This window comes from Somniosus microcephalus, chromosome 26 (assembly GCF_052327205.1).
Source record: "Somniosus microcephalus isolate GS21.2 chromosome 26, FLI_Smic_1.0, whole genome shotgun sequence".
Classification (NCBI taxonomy): domain Eukaryota; kingdom Metazoa; phylum Chordata; class Chondrichthyes; order Squaliformes; family Somniosidae; genus Somniosus; species Somniosus microcephalus.
This window is the reverse complement of record NC_141012.1, coordinates 7,823,282-7,839,720: the sequence shown is the minus strand read 5'-3', so window position 1 is coordinate 7,839,720 and position 16,439 is coordinate 7,823,282. Positions and strand designations below refer to the sequence as shown.

Sequence of the window (16,439 nt, the reverse complement as noted above, 5' to 3'; positions counted from 1 at the left end):
TCCGACAGTGTAGCACTCCCTCAGTACTGCCCCTCTGACACTGCAGCACTCCCTCAGTACTGACCCTCCGACAGTGCAGCACTCCCTCAGTACTGCCCCTTCAACAGTGCAGCGCTCCCTCAGTACTGCCCTCCAACAATGCAGCGCTCCCTCAGTGCTGCCCCTCTGACAGTACAGTGCTCCCTCAGTACTGCCCCTCCGACAGCGTAGCACTCCCTCAGTACTGCCCCTCCGACAGTGCGGCACTCCCTCAGTACTGCCCCTCCGACAGTGCGGCGCTCCCTCAGTACTGACCCTCCGACAGTGCGACGCTCCCTCAGTACTGCCCCTCCGACAGTGCGGCGCTCCCTCAGTACTGCCCCTCCGACAGTGCGGCGCTCCCTCAGTACTGCCCCTCCGACAGTGCGGCGCTCCCTCAGTACTGCCCCTCTGGCAGTGCAGCGCTCCCTCAGTACTGCACTGGGAGTGTCAGCCTGGATTTTTGTGCTCAGGTTTCGACTCAGAGGCGAGAGTGCTACCCACTGAGCCACTGCTGACACATTTTGTCAAAAAGAGTAGTAAGCCTGAGAATTGGGAGGATTTTCGAATTCAGTAAAGGAGGACCAAGAAATTGATAAAGAAAGAGAAAACAGAATATGAGAGTAAACTAGTGACAGACATAAAAACAGACTGTAAAAGCTTCTATAGGTATGTGAAAAGGAAAAGATTAGCAAAAGTAAATGTTGGTCCCTTACAGGCTGAGACAGGAGAAGTTATAATGGGGAATAAGGAAATAGCAGAGATTTTAAACAAATACTTTGGGGTAGATTTTCCCGAGCCTGTCGGGAAGAAGGCGGGACTTCCCCTTTCGGGTTTTTGACCCGCCTACTTCGACGTCCGGCCAATCCGCGCGATTTTCCCTTGATTGACCTTGTTGAGCCCGCCCAGCGGACTCAGCAGGCCAATTAAGGGCCATCCGGCAACAGGTGACATCACAGACTGAAATTTCATCTGCCAAGAATTCTTGACAGGTGAAATATCAGTGTTTGACAGCTGTTTGAAGCTGTGAAACACTGACAGTCTGAGTTCTGACATGAGTCATTCTGCACAGACTCAGTTAGAACTCTCACCGGCACTCAAAGCTGAAGGCTGTCACTTTTCACAGATCGCAGCCGTTCAGCTTTAAGTACCGGCTGAGTGATGGGCTCCCGACGGCTACAGGAAGAAAGGCTGTGAAGGTAAGTACAGGTAAGTAAAAGTTCTTTACACACTTTAGACACACCAAACACACTTACCTTTACACTCATGCACCCATCACTCACCTGAGTGCCAACATCGCGACCCCTCCAACCCCTTCAACCCGACGGCCCACCTGCTCTAACCTGACGTGGTTTGGAGCCGTCGGGAATCCCACACGAAACCCCTCAAAATAGGGATCAGGCTCAAAACTGCCTGTTAACTACCTGTTAACAGGCAGTTAATTGGCACTAGTCCCTTCCCGCCTGGTTTCGGCGGGTCCCAGTGCGGGGCAGGTACCCGCCACCCCTGAAACTTCCGTGGGGCGGGGTTTTGGGCGGGATGGTGTTGGGACCCCCAAATTCGCGACTTTCCCCCCCCCCCACACGCCTGAAACCCCATCTGACGGCTCCACGAAAATCTAGCCCTTTGTGTCTGTCTTCACGGAAGAAGACACAAAAAACTTCCTGGAAATAGTGGAGAACCAAAGGTCTAGCGAGAATGAGGAACTGAAAGAAATGAGTATTAGTAAAAAAATAGTACTGGAGAAATTAATGGGACTGAAAGCCGATAAATCCCCAGGACCTGATGGCCTACATCCTAAGGTTTTGAAAGAGGTAGCTATAGAGATAGTGGATGCATTGGTTGTCATTTTCCAAAATTCCATAGGTTCTGGAATGGTTCCCGTGGATTGGAAGGTAGCAAATGTAATCCCACTATTTAAGAAAGGAGGGAGAGAGAAAATGGGGAACTACAGACCAGTTAGCCTGACATCAGTAGTAGGGAAAATGCTAGAATCTATTATTAAGGATGTGGTAACAGGGCACTTAGAAAATAAGAATAGGATTGGGCAGAGTCAACACGGATTTATGAATCAGTTAGAGCTTTTTGAGGTTCAAGGGGATATAGACAGGCTAAGTGAGTGGGCAAGAACATGGCAATTGGAATATAATGTGGAGAAATGTGAAGTTATCCACTTTGGTAGGAAAAATAAAAAAGCAGAGTATTTTTTTAATGTTGAGAGATTGGGAAATATTGTTGTTCAGAGAGACTTGGGTGTTGTACATGTATCACTGAAAGTTAACATGCAGGTACAGCAAGCAATTAGGAAGGCAAATGGTATGTTGGCCTTTATTACAAGAGGGTTTGAGTGACATAAATCTTGTCATGCATGTGAAAATGACCTATGTAAAAGTACTGGGCGGCCTGCTGGTGGCACTGTCCAGGGAGAGTATAAATACTCGGGCATGGGCCCAGCTTACTCAGGACATTCTTTAACAGGAACTAGTGAAGGACACAACTAGACCTCCATGTTGTGAAACAGTTGATTAAAGCCTTGTTTAATACTCAGACCAAGTGCCTCGTAGTTTTCTTACGTCATTGAGTATAAGAGTAAAGACATCTTACTGCAATTATATAGGGCCCTGGTGAGACCACACCTGGAGTATTGTGTACAGTTTTGGTCTCCTTACCTAAGGAAGGATATACTTGCCATAGAGGGAGTGCAGCGAAGGTTCACCAGGCTGGTTCCTGGGATGGGGGGATTGTCCTATGAGGAGAGATTGAGTAGACGAGGCCTATATTCTCTAGAGTTTTGAAGAATGAGAGCTGATCTCATTGAAACATATACAATTCTTACAGGGCTTGACAGGGTAGATGCAGGGAGGATGTTTCCCCTGGCTGGGGAGTCCAGAACCAGGGGTCACAGTCTCGGAATAAGGAGCCGGCCATTTAGGACTGAGATGAGGAGAAATTTCTTCACTCAGAGGGTGGTGAAACTTTGGAATTCTCTACCCCAGAGGGCTGTGGAGGCTCAGTCGTTGAGTATATTCAAGACAGAGATCGATAGATTTTTGGATATTAAGGGAATCAAGGGATATGGGGATAGTGCAGGAAAGTGGAGTTGAGGTCGAAGATCAGCCATGATCTTATTGAATGGCAGAGCAGGCTCGAGGGGCCGAATGGCCGACTCCTGCTCCTATTTCTTTTGTTCTTATGTTCTTATGTTTGTGTGAGTTCCCTACAGTATGAGGAGCAATATTTGAAATGACTGCCAGTCTCCCAGGGCAATGATATTTACAATAAGCAGTTTCTTTCTAGAAACTTGACAAAAACACCCAACTTGCCATAAGTTCTAACCCAGAACAGTTCTTTGTTGCAACAACCATCAAAGCCCAGCCTGTAATAACTGGCTCCCACCTCCCAGCTCTTACTTAGGCCAGTGTTATCAGATAGAAATCGCTGACTAGCCACAGGTGTGTTTATTGCAACCCCGTTTTGGCTACATGCACTCATTTTAGTAAAAAAACGCCTTGGGCACAATACAGGTAAATGTACTTCACCCGTGTTTATTTAAGGTTAAATTTCACCTGCATACTCCGTGCGAGCTTGAGTATTGAGCTCGCATGAGCAACTACAGTGTCAATTACTCATTTTTTAAATTTACTGATCAGAAATGCCATTAGCCATAGTATTACAGAGGATATACGGCACAGAAACAGGCCATTCGGCCCCACCAGTCCATGCCGGCGTTTATGCTCCACTCGAGCCTCCTCCCGTCTTTCCTCATCTAAATCTATCAGAGTAACCCTCTGTTCCCTTCTCCCTCGTATGCTTGTCTAGCCTCCCCTTCAATGCATCTATACTATTCGCTTCAACCACTCCCTGTGGTATCGAGTTCCACATTCTCACCACTCTCTGGGTAAAAAAGTTTCTTCTGAATTCCTTCTTTGATTTCTTGGTGACTATCTTATATTGATGGCCTCTAGTTTTGCTCTTCCCCACAAGTGGAAACATTCTCTCTGTATCCACTCTTTCAAAACTACATCTAGAATCCCAATTAGCCACATGTGGCTGGGGACTGATGTATTGGACAACCCTATCCTGGACAGACATTCCCTTTCATGTACATAGAATGGATCAATATGCTACAGCAAGTGTCTGATACACAACACAAAGCCGATCAATACACCACTGATCATTGTACGGATTCGTGGGTAATATCTGCATTATCTTGTGTCTTCGTGAAGATTTTTTTTAAACCATAAGATGGTTCAAAAACTGAGAGAGACATTTATACAGGGTTACATAGGATATCCGCCACAGAAACAGGCCATTCGGCCCAACCAGTCCATGCAGGTGTTTAATCCACTCGAGCCTCCTCCCGTCTTTCCTCATCTAACTCTATCAGCGTAACCTGCTATTCCCTTCTCCCTCATATGATATTTATTCATTACTCATTACCATTGCTTGTGTTATTTATTTTTAAAGAGCAAAACCTGCATTTCTATAGCACCATTCACGACCACCGGACGTCCCAAAATGCTTTACAGCCAATGAAGTACTTTTTGAAGTGTGGGCACTGTTGTAATGTAGGAAACGCAGCAGCCAATTTGTGCACAGCAAGCTCCCACAAACAGCAATGTGATAAATGACCAGATCATCTTTTTTACGTATTGGATGAAGGATAAATATTGGAGAGCTCCCCTGCCCTTCTTCGAAATAGTGCCGCGGGATCTTTTACGTCCAAAAGAGAGAGCGGATGGGACCTCGGTTTATCATTTCATCCAAACGACAGCACCTCTGACAGTGCAGCACTCCTTCAGCACTGCACCGGGAGTGTCAGCCTGGATTATTGTGCTCAAAGTTCCTGGAGTGGGACTTGAACCCACAACCTTCTGGCCTCAGGAGGCGAGAGTGCTGCCCACTGAGCCATGGCTGCCACTCAGGACTCCTATTGTGCTGTGCTCACTGTCACCTATGCTGCCTGTGTAATGTGCACCTGATTGGGTTCCTCCAGCTTGTGTGATGAATATTATACTTGTGTCTGTTTGTAGCCAATCACCTGCGGGCACTAAACATAGATTTACAAAGCATGGCCTGGGATTTGCCTTTATGAAAACTCCAACTTAATCTCACTGACCCCTAGCATTTAATTAGATGTGTATTAACTGCAGTTAATTAAACCAGGCTGCTGGTTTCCATGGTAGCTCGAGGGTAAGGTGGACATAGATTTAAGGCATGACTTCATTACCTTGCTGCTTAATGTTACTGCCTCCCCTAAATGCTCTTTTCTCTTTCATTGCTTGTGCATTGTTGACTAGTCACTGTAACAGTTGCGTCATCGGATGAATTCATATCCATTTCCCGTCCTCCTCTTGCTCTGGAGCTTTGCTGGATTGTAGAGCTGCCTTCTGACTTCCTTGTGCCTTACCAAACCTTACACAGAACTACATCGGATATACAGCACAGAAACAGGCCATTCGGCTCAACCAGTCCATGCCGGCGTTTAATCCACTCGAGCCTCCTCCTGTCTTTCCTCATCTAACTATCAGCATAACCCTCTATTCCCTTCTCCCTCATATGTTTGTCCAGCCTCCCCTTAAATGCATCTCTACTATTCGCTTCGACCACTCCCTGTGGCAGCGAGTTCCACATTCTCACCACTCTCTGGGTAAAGAGGTTTCTTCTGAATTCCCTATTGGATTTTTTGGTGATTATCTTATATTGATGGCCTCTAGTTATGCTCTTCCCCACAAGTGGAAACATTCTCTCTGTATCCACTCTATCAAAACCTTTCATAATTTTAAAGATCTCTATTAGGTCACCCCTCAGCCTTCGCTTTTCAAGGGAAAAGAGACCCAGCCTGTTCATCCTTTCCTGATATGTGTACCCTCGCATTTCTGGTATCATCCTTGTAAATCTTCTCTGCACCCTCTCCAGTGCCTCTGTATCCTTTTTATAATATGGCGACCAGAACTGCACGCAGTACTCCAAGTGTGGTCTAACCAAGGTTCGATACAGGTTTAGCATAACTTCTCACAGTGAGTCACATACTAGGAATTATTAGAAGACTCTGAAGTTATTTTGGCAAATATTGTGGCTAATTTGCCCACAGTCAGATCATGCAGCAAAGCGATGACATAAATGGCCAGTTAATCTGTTTCTGGAGGTGTTGTTTGAGGGAGAAATATTGGTCAGAACATCGGGAGAACTACCCTGCTATTCAATCAGTGCTCTGGGATTGTTTAGGGTCTGTCGGTGTGAGTGTGTCAGTCTAGGACCTGTCGGTGAGGGTTAATTACATGTAGTTCATTTGTTGATTTTCTTTGTGAAAAGTATGTTTATTCTTTACTGCCTGGTCTTTTTCTCATTGACGTTGGGCCTACAGATCTCAAACTGTTGACTAACTCAGAAATTTCCCACCTGCCGTGTCCAATCTCAATGTCTCTGTGATCACGTCAAATAAAATCCTGTAGCCAATTTCTGTGATATATCAATATTGTGTAAACAAAAGCATTTCCTTTCTGTCAAAATTCCAATCAAGGGTGCAGTGCATTACAGGTCTTGAACCCCTGGGACCTGAGTTCAGATCCCGCCCAGATAGACGGAATGAAAGCCTCCTCTCTCTGCTGGGTTTCCGGGTCCTACATGACCTCAACCCACAGCACAGAGTTGCTCCAACTTCCGACAAAATAATCAAACTCGCTCAGAAAGGCGCGGAGTGGAGTGTGGACAAATGCCATATTAGTGGAGCAGAAGAACATTCAGCCCCTCGCGCCTGTTCCGCCATTCAATGAGATCATGGCTAATCTGCGACCGAACTCCACATACCCGCCTTTGCCACATATCCCTTACTACCTTTGGTAAACAAAAATCTATCGATCTCCGATTTAAAATTCATAATTCATCTAGCATCAATTGCCGTTTGCAGAAGAGAGTTCCAAACTTCTACCACCCTTTGTGTGTAGAAGTGTTTCCTAATTTCACTCCTGAAAGGTCTGGCTCTAATTTTTAGACTATGCCCCCAGTCCTAGAGTCCCCAACCAGCAGAGGATGACCTGCATTTCTATAGCGCCTTACACTACCATGGGACGACCCAAAGTGCTTTACAGCCAATGAAGTACTTTTTGAAGTGCAGTCACTGTTGTAATGTAGGAAACACGGCAGCCAATCTGCGCACAGCAAGCTCCCACAAACAGCAATACGATAATGGCCAGCTAGTCTGTTTTAGTGATGTTGGTTGAGGGATAAATATTGGCCAGGACACCGGGGAGAACTCCCCTGCTCTTCTTCGAAATAGTGCCATGGGATCCACCTTAGAGAGTAGACAGGGCCTCGGTTTAACGTCTCATTTGCAAGACGGCACTTTCAACAGTGCAGCGCTCCCTCAGTACTGCCCCTCCGACAGTGCGGCGCTCCCTCAGTACTGCCCCTCTGACAGTGCAGCACTCCCTCAGTGCTGCCCCTCCGACAGTGCGGCGCTCCCTCAGTACTGCCCCTCTGACAGTGCAGCACTCCCTCAGTGCTGCCCCTCCGACAGTGCGGCGCTCCCTAAGTACTGCCCCTCCGACAGTACAGCACTCCCTCAGCACTGCCCCTCCGACAGCGCAGCACTCCCTCAGCACTGCCCCTTCGACAGTGCGGCGCTCCCTCAGTACTGCCCCTCTGACGGTGCGGCACTCCCTCAGTACTGCCCCTCTGACAGTGCGGCGCTCCCTCAGTACTGCCCCTCTGACAGTGCAGCACTCCCTCAGTGCTGCCCCTCCGACAGTGCGGCGCTCCCTCAGTACTGCCCCTCTGACAGTGCAGCACTCCCTCAGTGCTGCCCCTCCGACAGTGCGGCGCTCCCTCAGTACTGCCCCTCTGACAGTGCGGCGCTCCCTTAGTACTGCCCCTCCAACAGTGCGGCGCTCCCTCAGTACTGCCCCTCCGACAGTGCAGCGCTCCCTCAGTACTGCCCCTCCGACAGTGCAGCGCTCCCTCAGTACTGCCTCTCCGACAGTGCGGCACTCCCTCAGTACTGCCCCTCCAACAGTGCGGCGCTCCCTCAGTACTGCCCCGCCGACTGTGTGGCGCTCCCTCAGTACTGCACTGGGAGTGTCAGCCTGGATTATGTGCTCAAGTGTCTGGAGTGGGACTTGGCACAAAAGCACGACCTTTGAAGTTTGGGGTTTAGAGGAGCCTTTCTTCGGTGTGTAACCCATGCTGTACCTGACCAGCGAGCACTTGAAGTTAATGTTGAACAATGTCCTATTCCTCACCATTAACATCCCTCATCCTGACATGCAAAACAATTCAAAATTAGCTTCCAGAATGTGCCTACAGTTATCTGTGGATTTCTCAATCCTTGTATGTAGCAACTGAGTGTTGATTTGCATCAAGCAATCTTTTCATCAACAAAACTCTGATGCTATTAAAGAACTTTGTGAGATCAATTGCCTGCGGGTGATTAATTGATTTGCTTTATAACCTAAAGCTGCAGCACCTAGCTCCTGCCAGTGGGGGCCCTCGCTGAGCTATATTACAGCAACAACTTGCATTTATACAGCGCCTTTAACCTAGTAAAACCTCCCAAGGCGCTTCATGGGAGCGTTATCAAACTAAATTTGACTCCGAACCACATAAGAAGATATTAGGATGGGGTAGGTTTTAAGGAGTGTCTTAAAGGAGGAGAGAGAGGTTTAGGGAGGGAATTCCAGAGCTCAGGGCCCAGGCAGCTGAAGGCACGGCCGCCAATGGTGGAGCGATGGAAATCAGGGGATGCGCAAGAGGCCAGAATTGGTGGTGCGCAGAGATCTGCGAGCACAGGGGGTGATGGGTGAACGGGACTGGGTGCGAGTTGGGGCACGGGGCAGTGAGCACAGGGGGTGATGGGTGAACGGGACTGGGTGCGAGTTGGGGCACAGGCAGCGAGCACTGGGGGTGATGGGTGAACGGGACTGGGTGCGAGTTGGGGCACGGGGCAGTGAGCACAGGGGGTGATGGGTGAACGGGACTGGGTGCGAGTTAGGACACGGGGCAGTGAGCACAGGGGGTGATGGGTGAACGGGACTGGGTGTGAGTTAGGACATGGGGCAGTGAGCACAGGGGGTGATGGGTGAACGGGACTGGGTGTGAGTTAGGACACGGGGCAGTGAGCACAGGGGGTGATGGGTGAACGGGACTGGGTGTGAGTTAGGACACGGGGCAGTGAGCACAGGGGGTGATGGGTGAACGGGACTGGGTGCGAGTTAGGACACGGGGCAGTGAGCACAGGGGGTGATGGGTGAACGGGACTGGGTGCGAGTTGGGGCACAGGGCAGTGAGCACAGGGGGTGATGGGTGAACGGGACTGGGTGCGAGTTGGGGCACAGGCAGCGAGCACAGGGGGTGATGGGTGAACGGGACTGGGTGCGAGTTGGGGCACGGGGCAGTGAGCACAGGGGGTGATGGGTGAACGGGACTGGGTGCGAGTTAGGGCACAGGCAGCGAGCACAGGGGGTGATGGGTGAACGGGACTGGGTGTGAGTTAGGACACGGGGCAGTGAGCACAGGGGGTGATGGGTGAACGGGACTGGGTGCGAGTTAGGACACGGGGCAGTGAGCACAGGGGGTGATGGGTGAATGGGGCTGGGTGTGAGTTAGGACATGGGGCAGTGAGCACAGGGGGTGATGGGTGAACGGGACTGGGTGTGAGTTAGGACACGGGGCAGTGTGCACAGGGGGTGATGGGTGAACGGGACTGGGTGTGAGTTAGGACACGGGGCAGCGAGCACAGGGGGTGATGGGTGAACGGGACTGGGTGCGAGTTAGGACACGGGGCAGTGAGCACAGGGGGTGATGGGTGAACGGGACTGGGTGCGAGTTAGGACATGGGGCAGTGAGCACAGGGGGTGATGGGTGAACGGGACTGGGTGCGAGTTAGGACACGGGGCAGTGAGCACAGGGGGTGATGGGTGAACGGGACTGGGTGCGAGTTAGGGCACAGGCAGCGAGCACAGGGGGTGATGGGTGAACGGGACTGGGTGTGAGTTAGGACACGGGGCAGTGAGCACAGGGGGTGATGGGTGAACGGGACTGGGTGCGAGTTAGGACACGGGGCAGTGAGCACAGGGGGTGATGGGTGAACGGGACTGGGTGCGAGTTGGGGCACAGGCAGCGAGCACAGGGGGTGATGGGTGAACGGGACTGGGTGCGAGTTGGGGCACGGGGCAGTGAGCACAGGGGGTGATGGGTGAACGGGACTGGGTGCGAGTTAGGGCACAGGCAGCGAGCACAGGGGGTGATGGGTGAACGGGACTGGGTGCGAGTTAGGACACGGGGCAGTGAGCACAGGGGGTGATGGGTGAATGGGGCTGGGTGTGAGTTAGGACACGGGGCAGTGAGCACAGGGGTGATGGGTGAACGGGACTGGGTGTGAGTTAGGACACGGGGCAGCGAGCACAGGGGGTGATGGGTGAACGGGACTGGGTGTGAGTTAGGACACGGGGCAGTGAGCACAGGGGGTGATGGGTGAACGGGACTGGGTGCGAGTTAGGACATGGGGCAGTGAGCACAGGGGGTGATGGGTGAACGGGACTGGGTGCGAGTTAGGACACGGGGCAGTGAGCACAGGGGGTGATGGGTGAACGGGACTGGGTGCGAGTTGGGGCACGGGGCAGTGAGCACAGGGGGTGATGGGTGAACGGGACTGGGTGCGAGTTGGGGCACAGGCAGTGAGCACAGGGGGCGATGGGTGAACGGGACTGGGTGCGAGTTGGGGCACGGGGCAGTGAGCACAGGGGGTGATGGGTGAACGGGACTGGGTGCGAGTTGGGGCACAGGGCAGTGAGCACAGGGGGTGATGGGTGAACGGGACTGGGTGAGAGTTAAGACACGGGGCAGTGAGCACAGGGGGTGATGGGTGAACGGGACTGGGTGCGAGTTCGGACACGGGGCAGTGAGCACAGGGGGTGAGGGGTGAACGGGTCTGGGTGTGAGTTAGGACACGGGGCAGTGAGCACAGGGGGTGATGGGTGAACGGGACTGGGTGCGAGTTCGGACACGGGACAGTGAGCACAGGGGGTGAGGGGTGAACGGGACTGGGTGTGAGTTAGGACACGGGGCAGTGAGCACAGGGGGTGATGGGTCAACGGGACTGGGTGTGAGTTAGGACACGGGGCAGTGAGCACAGGGGGTGATGGGTGAACGGGACTGGGTGCGAGTTAGGACACGGGGCAGTGAGCACAGGGGGTGATGGGTGAACGGGACTGGGTGCGAGTTAGGACACGGGGCAGTGAGCACAGGGGGTGATGGGTGAACGGGACTGGGTGTGAGTTAGGACACGGGGCAGTGAGCACAGGGGGTGATGGGTGAATGGGACTGGGTGCGAGTTAGGGCACGGGGCAGTGAGCACAGGGGGTGATGGGTGAACGGGACTGGGTGCGAGTTGGGGCACGGGGCAGTGAGCACAGGGGGTGATGGGTGAACGGGACTGGGTGCGAGTTGGGGCACGGGGCAGTGAGCACAGGGGGTGATGGGTGAATGGGACTGGGTGCGAGTTAGGGCACAGGCAGTGAGCACAGGGGGTGATGGGTGAACGGGACTGGGTGCGAGTTGGGGCACGGGGCAGTGAGCACAGGGGGCAATGGGTGAACGGGACTGGGTGCGAGTTAGGACACGGGGCAGTGAGCACAGTGGGTAATGGGTGAACGGGACTGGGTGCGAGTTAGGGCACAGGCAGTGAGCACAGGGGGTGATGGGTGAACGGGACTGGGTGCGAGTTGGGGCACGGGGCAGTGAGCACAGGGGGCAATGGGTGAACGGGACTGGGTGCGAGTTAGGACACGGGGCAGTGAGCACAGGGGGTGATGGGTGAACGGGACTGGGTGCGAGTTAGGGCACAGGCAGTGAGCACAGGGGGTGATGGGTGAACGGGACTGGGTGTGAGTTAGGGCACGGGGCAGTGAGCACAGGGGGTGATGGGTGAACGGGACTGGGTGCAAGTTGGGGCACGGGGCAGCAGAGTTTTGGATGAGCTCAAGTTTACAGAGGTTGCAAGGTGGGCGGAGAGCCAAGAGTGCGTTGGCACATTAGCATTTCAATTTTCTCATGTGGGTCCAAAGGAGTGGTTTTGGTGTCAGGTTTGGTGAGGTCTTTACTTTACTGCTTCAAACCAGGCCCAGAATTGTGTCATGGCATTTTCTGTTTCTGGATAATGGAAGAAGTTTGGACTCTAATCTGGACATCCCAAATGGATTCCTTATCAAGGAGCCCACCGTACAACCTGTAGGATCAAACCTTCCTCGCAAACAGTGGCCAACCAGCAACCGCCTCAGAAATGGTCATGGTAGATGCTGCCACCTTCTCCATAGATGGAAGAATAAAGCATCCCCATCATGCGACTGTGGAGCTCCTAATCAGACCCTGGAGCACATAGAAAACGCAGAAACACAGAAACATAGAAACATAGAAGACAGGAGCAGGAGTCGGCTATTCGGCCCCTTGAGCCTGCTCCGCCATTCAATGCGATCATGGCTGATCATCCAAATTCAGTACCCTGTCCCTGCCTTCTCCCCATATCCCTTGATCCCTTTAGCCTTAAGAAATATATCCAACTCCTTCTTGAATATATTTAATGAATTGGCCTCAACTGCCTTCTGTGGTAGAGAATTCCACAGGTTCACCACTCTCTGGGTGAAGAAATTCCTCCTCATCTCTGTCCTAAATGGCTTACCCCTTATCCTTAGACTGTGACCAATGGTTCTGGACTCCCACGCCATCAGGAACATCTTTTCTGCATCTAGTCTGTCCAGTCCTGTTAGAATTTTATAAGTTTCAATGAGATCCCCTCTCATTCTTCTGAACTCCAGCAAGTATAAGCCCAATCGACCCAATCTCTCCTCATACGTCATTCCTGCCATCCCAGGTATCAGTCTGGTGAATCTTCGCTGCACTCTCTCCATGGCAAGAACATCCTTCCTCAGATAAGGCGACCAAAACTGCACATAATACTCAAGGTGTGGTCTCACCAAGACCCTGTACAACTGCAGCAAGACATCCTTGTTCCTGTACTCGAACCCTCTCGCTGCGAAGGCCAACATACCATTTGCCTTCTTAACCGCCTGCTGCACCTGCATGCTTACCTTCAGCGACTGGTGCACAAGGACACCCAGGTCTCGTTGCACGTCCCCTTTTCCCAATCTATTGAGCGCTGCCCTCAGAGGAAATTCGCAGGCAGCCTACAAGATATCCCCGCTGTTACACCTGAAGCTTTGGCCTGGATATCTGTCTTAGATATTGACATCTGATTCGGGTTTTTTTTTTGCTACTACCATATGTTATAAATCTCATCATCAAGAAACTACTTATGAAATAACGCTGGACGGCCAGCTGGTGGCGCCGTCCAAGGAGTATAAATACTCGGGCGTCGGCCCCAGCTTGCCAGGGACATTTTGTAAGACAAGGAACTAGTGAAGTACAACTAGACTTCCATGTTCTGAAACAAGTTGATTAAAGCCTTGCTTTATACTCAAACCAAGTGTGTAGTGAGTTTTATTACGTCACCATACGAAAGAAGACGACTTTAATCTGGCAGCAGATTTTGCTCCATTTGAAGGGGCTTAGGCCAGAGAGATTGGCAGAACGGTCTCCAATCTTTGAATTCGGAAACTCCCCATAATTGGGATATTGATTATTCTCTCTTTTCTTGCTGGAGGTTCTGTTTCCATTGATGCGAACACCCGGCATGATTGTGTATGCCTTTGGGGAGATATGTGCATTCATCCCATTCACCTCAAAAAATTGTGAGCAATTTGGGCGGAGATTTTAAAGAGTCGTTTTTTTTTTTGAGCAGTGTTAGGATGTTGAGGCCTAGTTCACAGGCCCGAGAAGCACTGTAGCCCTGGGGTCTTGTAGCTAGATCATTGGCCTCTCAGTCAGAGGCCTGGGCTTTGTATCCTAGCCTTGGCTACCTTCTCCTTGAGGGTTTTTGTCATCTCTTCATCAGGCTGGTTAAAGCAGGGGAGTTTTCAGCCCAAACGTTCCCGGCTATGTCCAAGCATCAACGCCTTACAAAGGGCAATAAGTTGTAGCTGTGTGAGATACCATTGCGATGGGCACTGATGTAAGAGAACTACAAGGCACTTGGTCTAAGCGTTAAACAAGGCTTTAATCAACTGTTTTACAACATGGAGATCTAGTTGTGTCCTTCACTAGTTCCTGTTAAGAATGTCCTGCGCAAGCTGGGCCCGTGCCCGAGTATTTATACTCTCCCTGGACAGCGCCACCCGCAGTTGATTCATGTCAGGCACCACATACGGGCAGCACATCCCTCTCGCACAGACTGGGGGATGGTAGGAAGGCAGTGAAAAATATATATTTTTTAAAAAGTTGAATCCCTTTCTTTCATTTCAGAATATTTATGAAAATTATGTGCCAGAGCACATTCAGCCATCTGCAAACAGCAGCACACAAGGACACTACCCGCAGCCACCTTATCCCAACACAGGAGGAGACCGCCCCCCGCCGTACTCCAGCGTTGGACAGTATCCGGCTCACCCGTACCCCAGCGCAGGGCCGGGACAGTACCAACCGTATTACATTCCTGCTCCAGGCCCAACGCGTCCTCCAACTCAAATCACCCAGAGTAATGGTAGGTTATTTCGTATCGGCCTCTGCGTGAGTACGGTAGTCTGTGTGTGTGTGGGTGTGTACGTCAATGTTTCCTCTAAGCACAGTAATGGGAAAGATCCCGCACAGGCCGCTCACCGGCTTCTCCATTGTAATCACCGCGTAGGTGCGGAAATTTAAAGGGACCGCGCACTAAAAGAAACAGGCCGCGCAGAACAAAGCGCAGCTCACAGGGAACATTGGTGTACGTTTGTCTGTGTGGGTGGTGTGGGTGCTTGTGAGTGTGTGAGTGTGTGTGACTGTGTGTGTGTGAGACTATGTGTGTGAGTGTGACTGTGCATGTGTGTGACTGTGCGTGTGTGTGACTGTGTGTGAGGGTGTGTGTGTGTGTGTGTGTGAGACTGTGTGGGTGTGTGAGTGTGACTGTGTGCGTGTGTGTGTGTGATTGTGTGTGTGAGACTATGTGTGTGAGTGTGACTGTGCATGTGTATGACTGTGTGACTGTGTGTGAGGCTGTGTGTGTGTGACTGTGTGTGTGACTGTGTGTGAGACTGTGTGTGAGACTGTGTGTGTGACTGTGTGTATGTGTGTGTGAGTGACTGTGTGTGTGTGAGACTATGTGTGTGAGTGTGACTGTGCATGTGTGTGACTGTGTGTGTGTGAGTGTGTGTGTGACTGTGTGTGAGTGTGACTGTGTGTGTGACTGTGTGTGCGTGTGTGACTGTGTGTGTGACTGTGTGAGTGTGACTGTGTGTGTGTGACTGTGTGAGTGTGACTGTGTGTGTGACTGTGACTGTGTGTGTGTGAGAGTGTGTGTGTGTGAGTATGCTAATCTTTGTGTGTGGTTGCATGTCTCTACGCGAATGTGTTCTCCTGTATGTGAGTGTTTGCGTGTCCATGACTGAATGTGCATCTGTATGCGAGTGTGTGCACGTGAGTGTATGTGAATGCATGTATGCGTATGAGTGATTGTGTGCATATACGAGTGCACAAATGTAAGTGTGTTCCTGATTATGAGTTCATATATGTGTGAATATGTGTATGCCTGATAGTGGATGAGTTTGTGTATATGAGTGTTTGTGTGCGAGTGTGAATGAGTGTTTGTGTGTGTGGATATGTATGTGCCTGTGTGTTTATGAGTGTGTGCGTGTGTATGTGAGTGTGTGCATGTGTGTTTATGAGTGTGTGCGTGTGTATGTGAGTGTGTGCATGTGTGTTTATGAGTGTGTGCGTGTGTATGTGAGTGTGTGCATGTGTAAGTGAGTGTGTGCGTGTGTAAGTGAGTGTGTGCGTGTGTCAGTGCATGCGTGAGTGTGCGTTGTACTCAGTGAGGTAAAAGCTGGCAGCCCTGGTCATGAATGTTTTTCTACAAGTGATACCTTTAAACCTCGACAGCACCTGGACGCCTCCTACAGACACATCACCGACTGTAGCGCCCCCGCTGTTTGTTCCAGACTGGGCCTGTTTGATCAAACTTCAGTTAAAGAGTATTTCATGATAAATTCTTACTTTTTAAATGTGTGTTCATGAATGAGGCATCCTTTTACCGGGATTTGCACACCGAGGTGTTCAGTGATGTAATCTGTGGGCAGGAGTGTGTGAGGGGGAAACCCAGAGTGTTCAGTGAGTGACGTAGCGCTATAACTCACAACCAACGTTGTTGCCCCACATTGAGTTGAGTGCTGCATTAATTGCACGTTACACTATTGAAAATTGACAGGCACTGACTCTACGACGCACTCAGTTGCTATGGCATGTTACCGGAACTCTGAGGTTATAACTATCAGCAATGATTGAACAGGCTGGGGCCCTGTTGTCTAGAAAGGAGAAGGCTGGGGGGCGACCTGATAGAG

The 16,439-nt window shown here is 51.0% G+C and overlaps 1 protein-coding gene across 1 annotated transcript in view; it reads left to right on the top strand.

Moving 5' to 3' along the window:
• LOC147100252 (transmembrane protease serine 2-like) overlaps positions 1–16,439 on the top strand; it is a 95,945-nt gene that overhangs the window by 23,234 nt on the left and 56,272 nt on the right. The window contains exon 2 of the mRNA XM_085967755.1: positions 14,371–14,608. Coding sequence (XP_085823881.1) covers positions 14,371–14,608 — 238 coding nt within the window. The remainder of the gene's footprint in view (positions 1–14,370; positions 14,609–16,439) is intronic.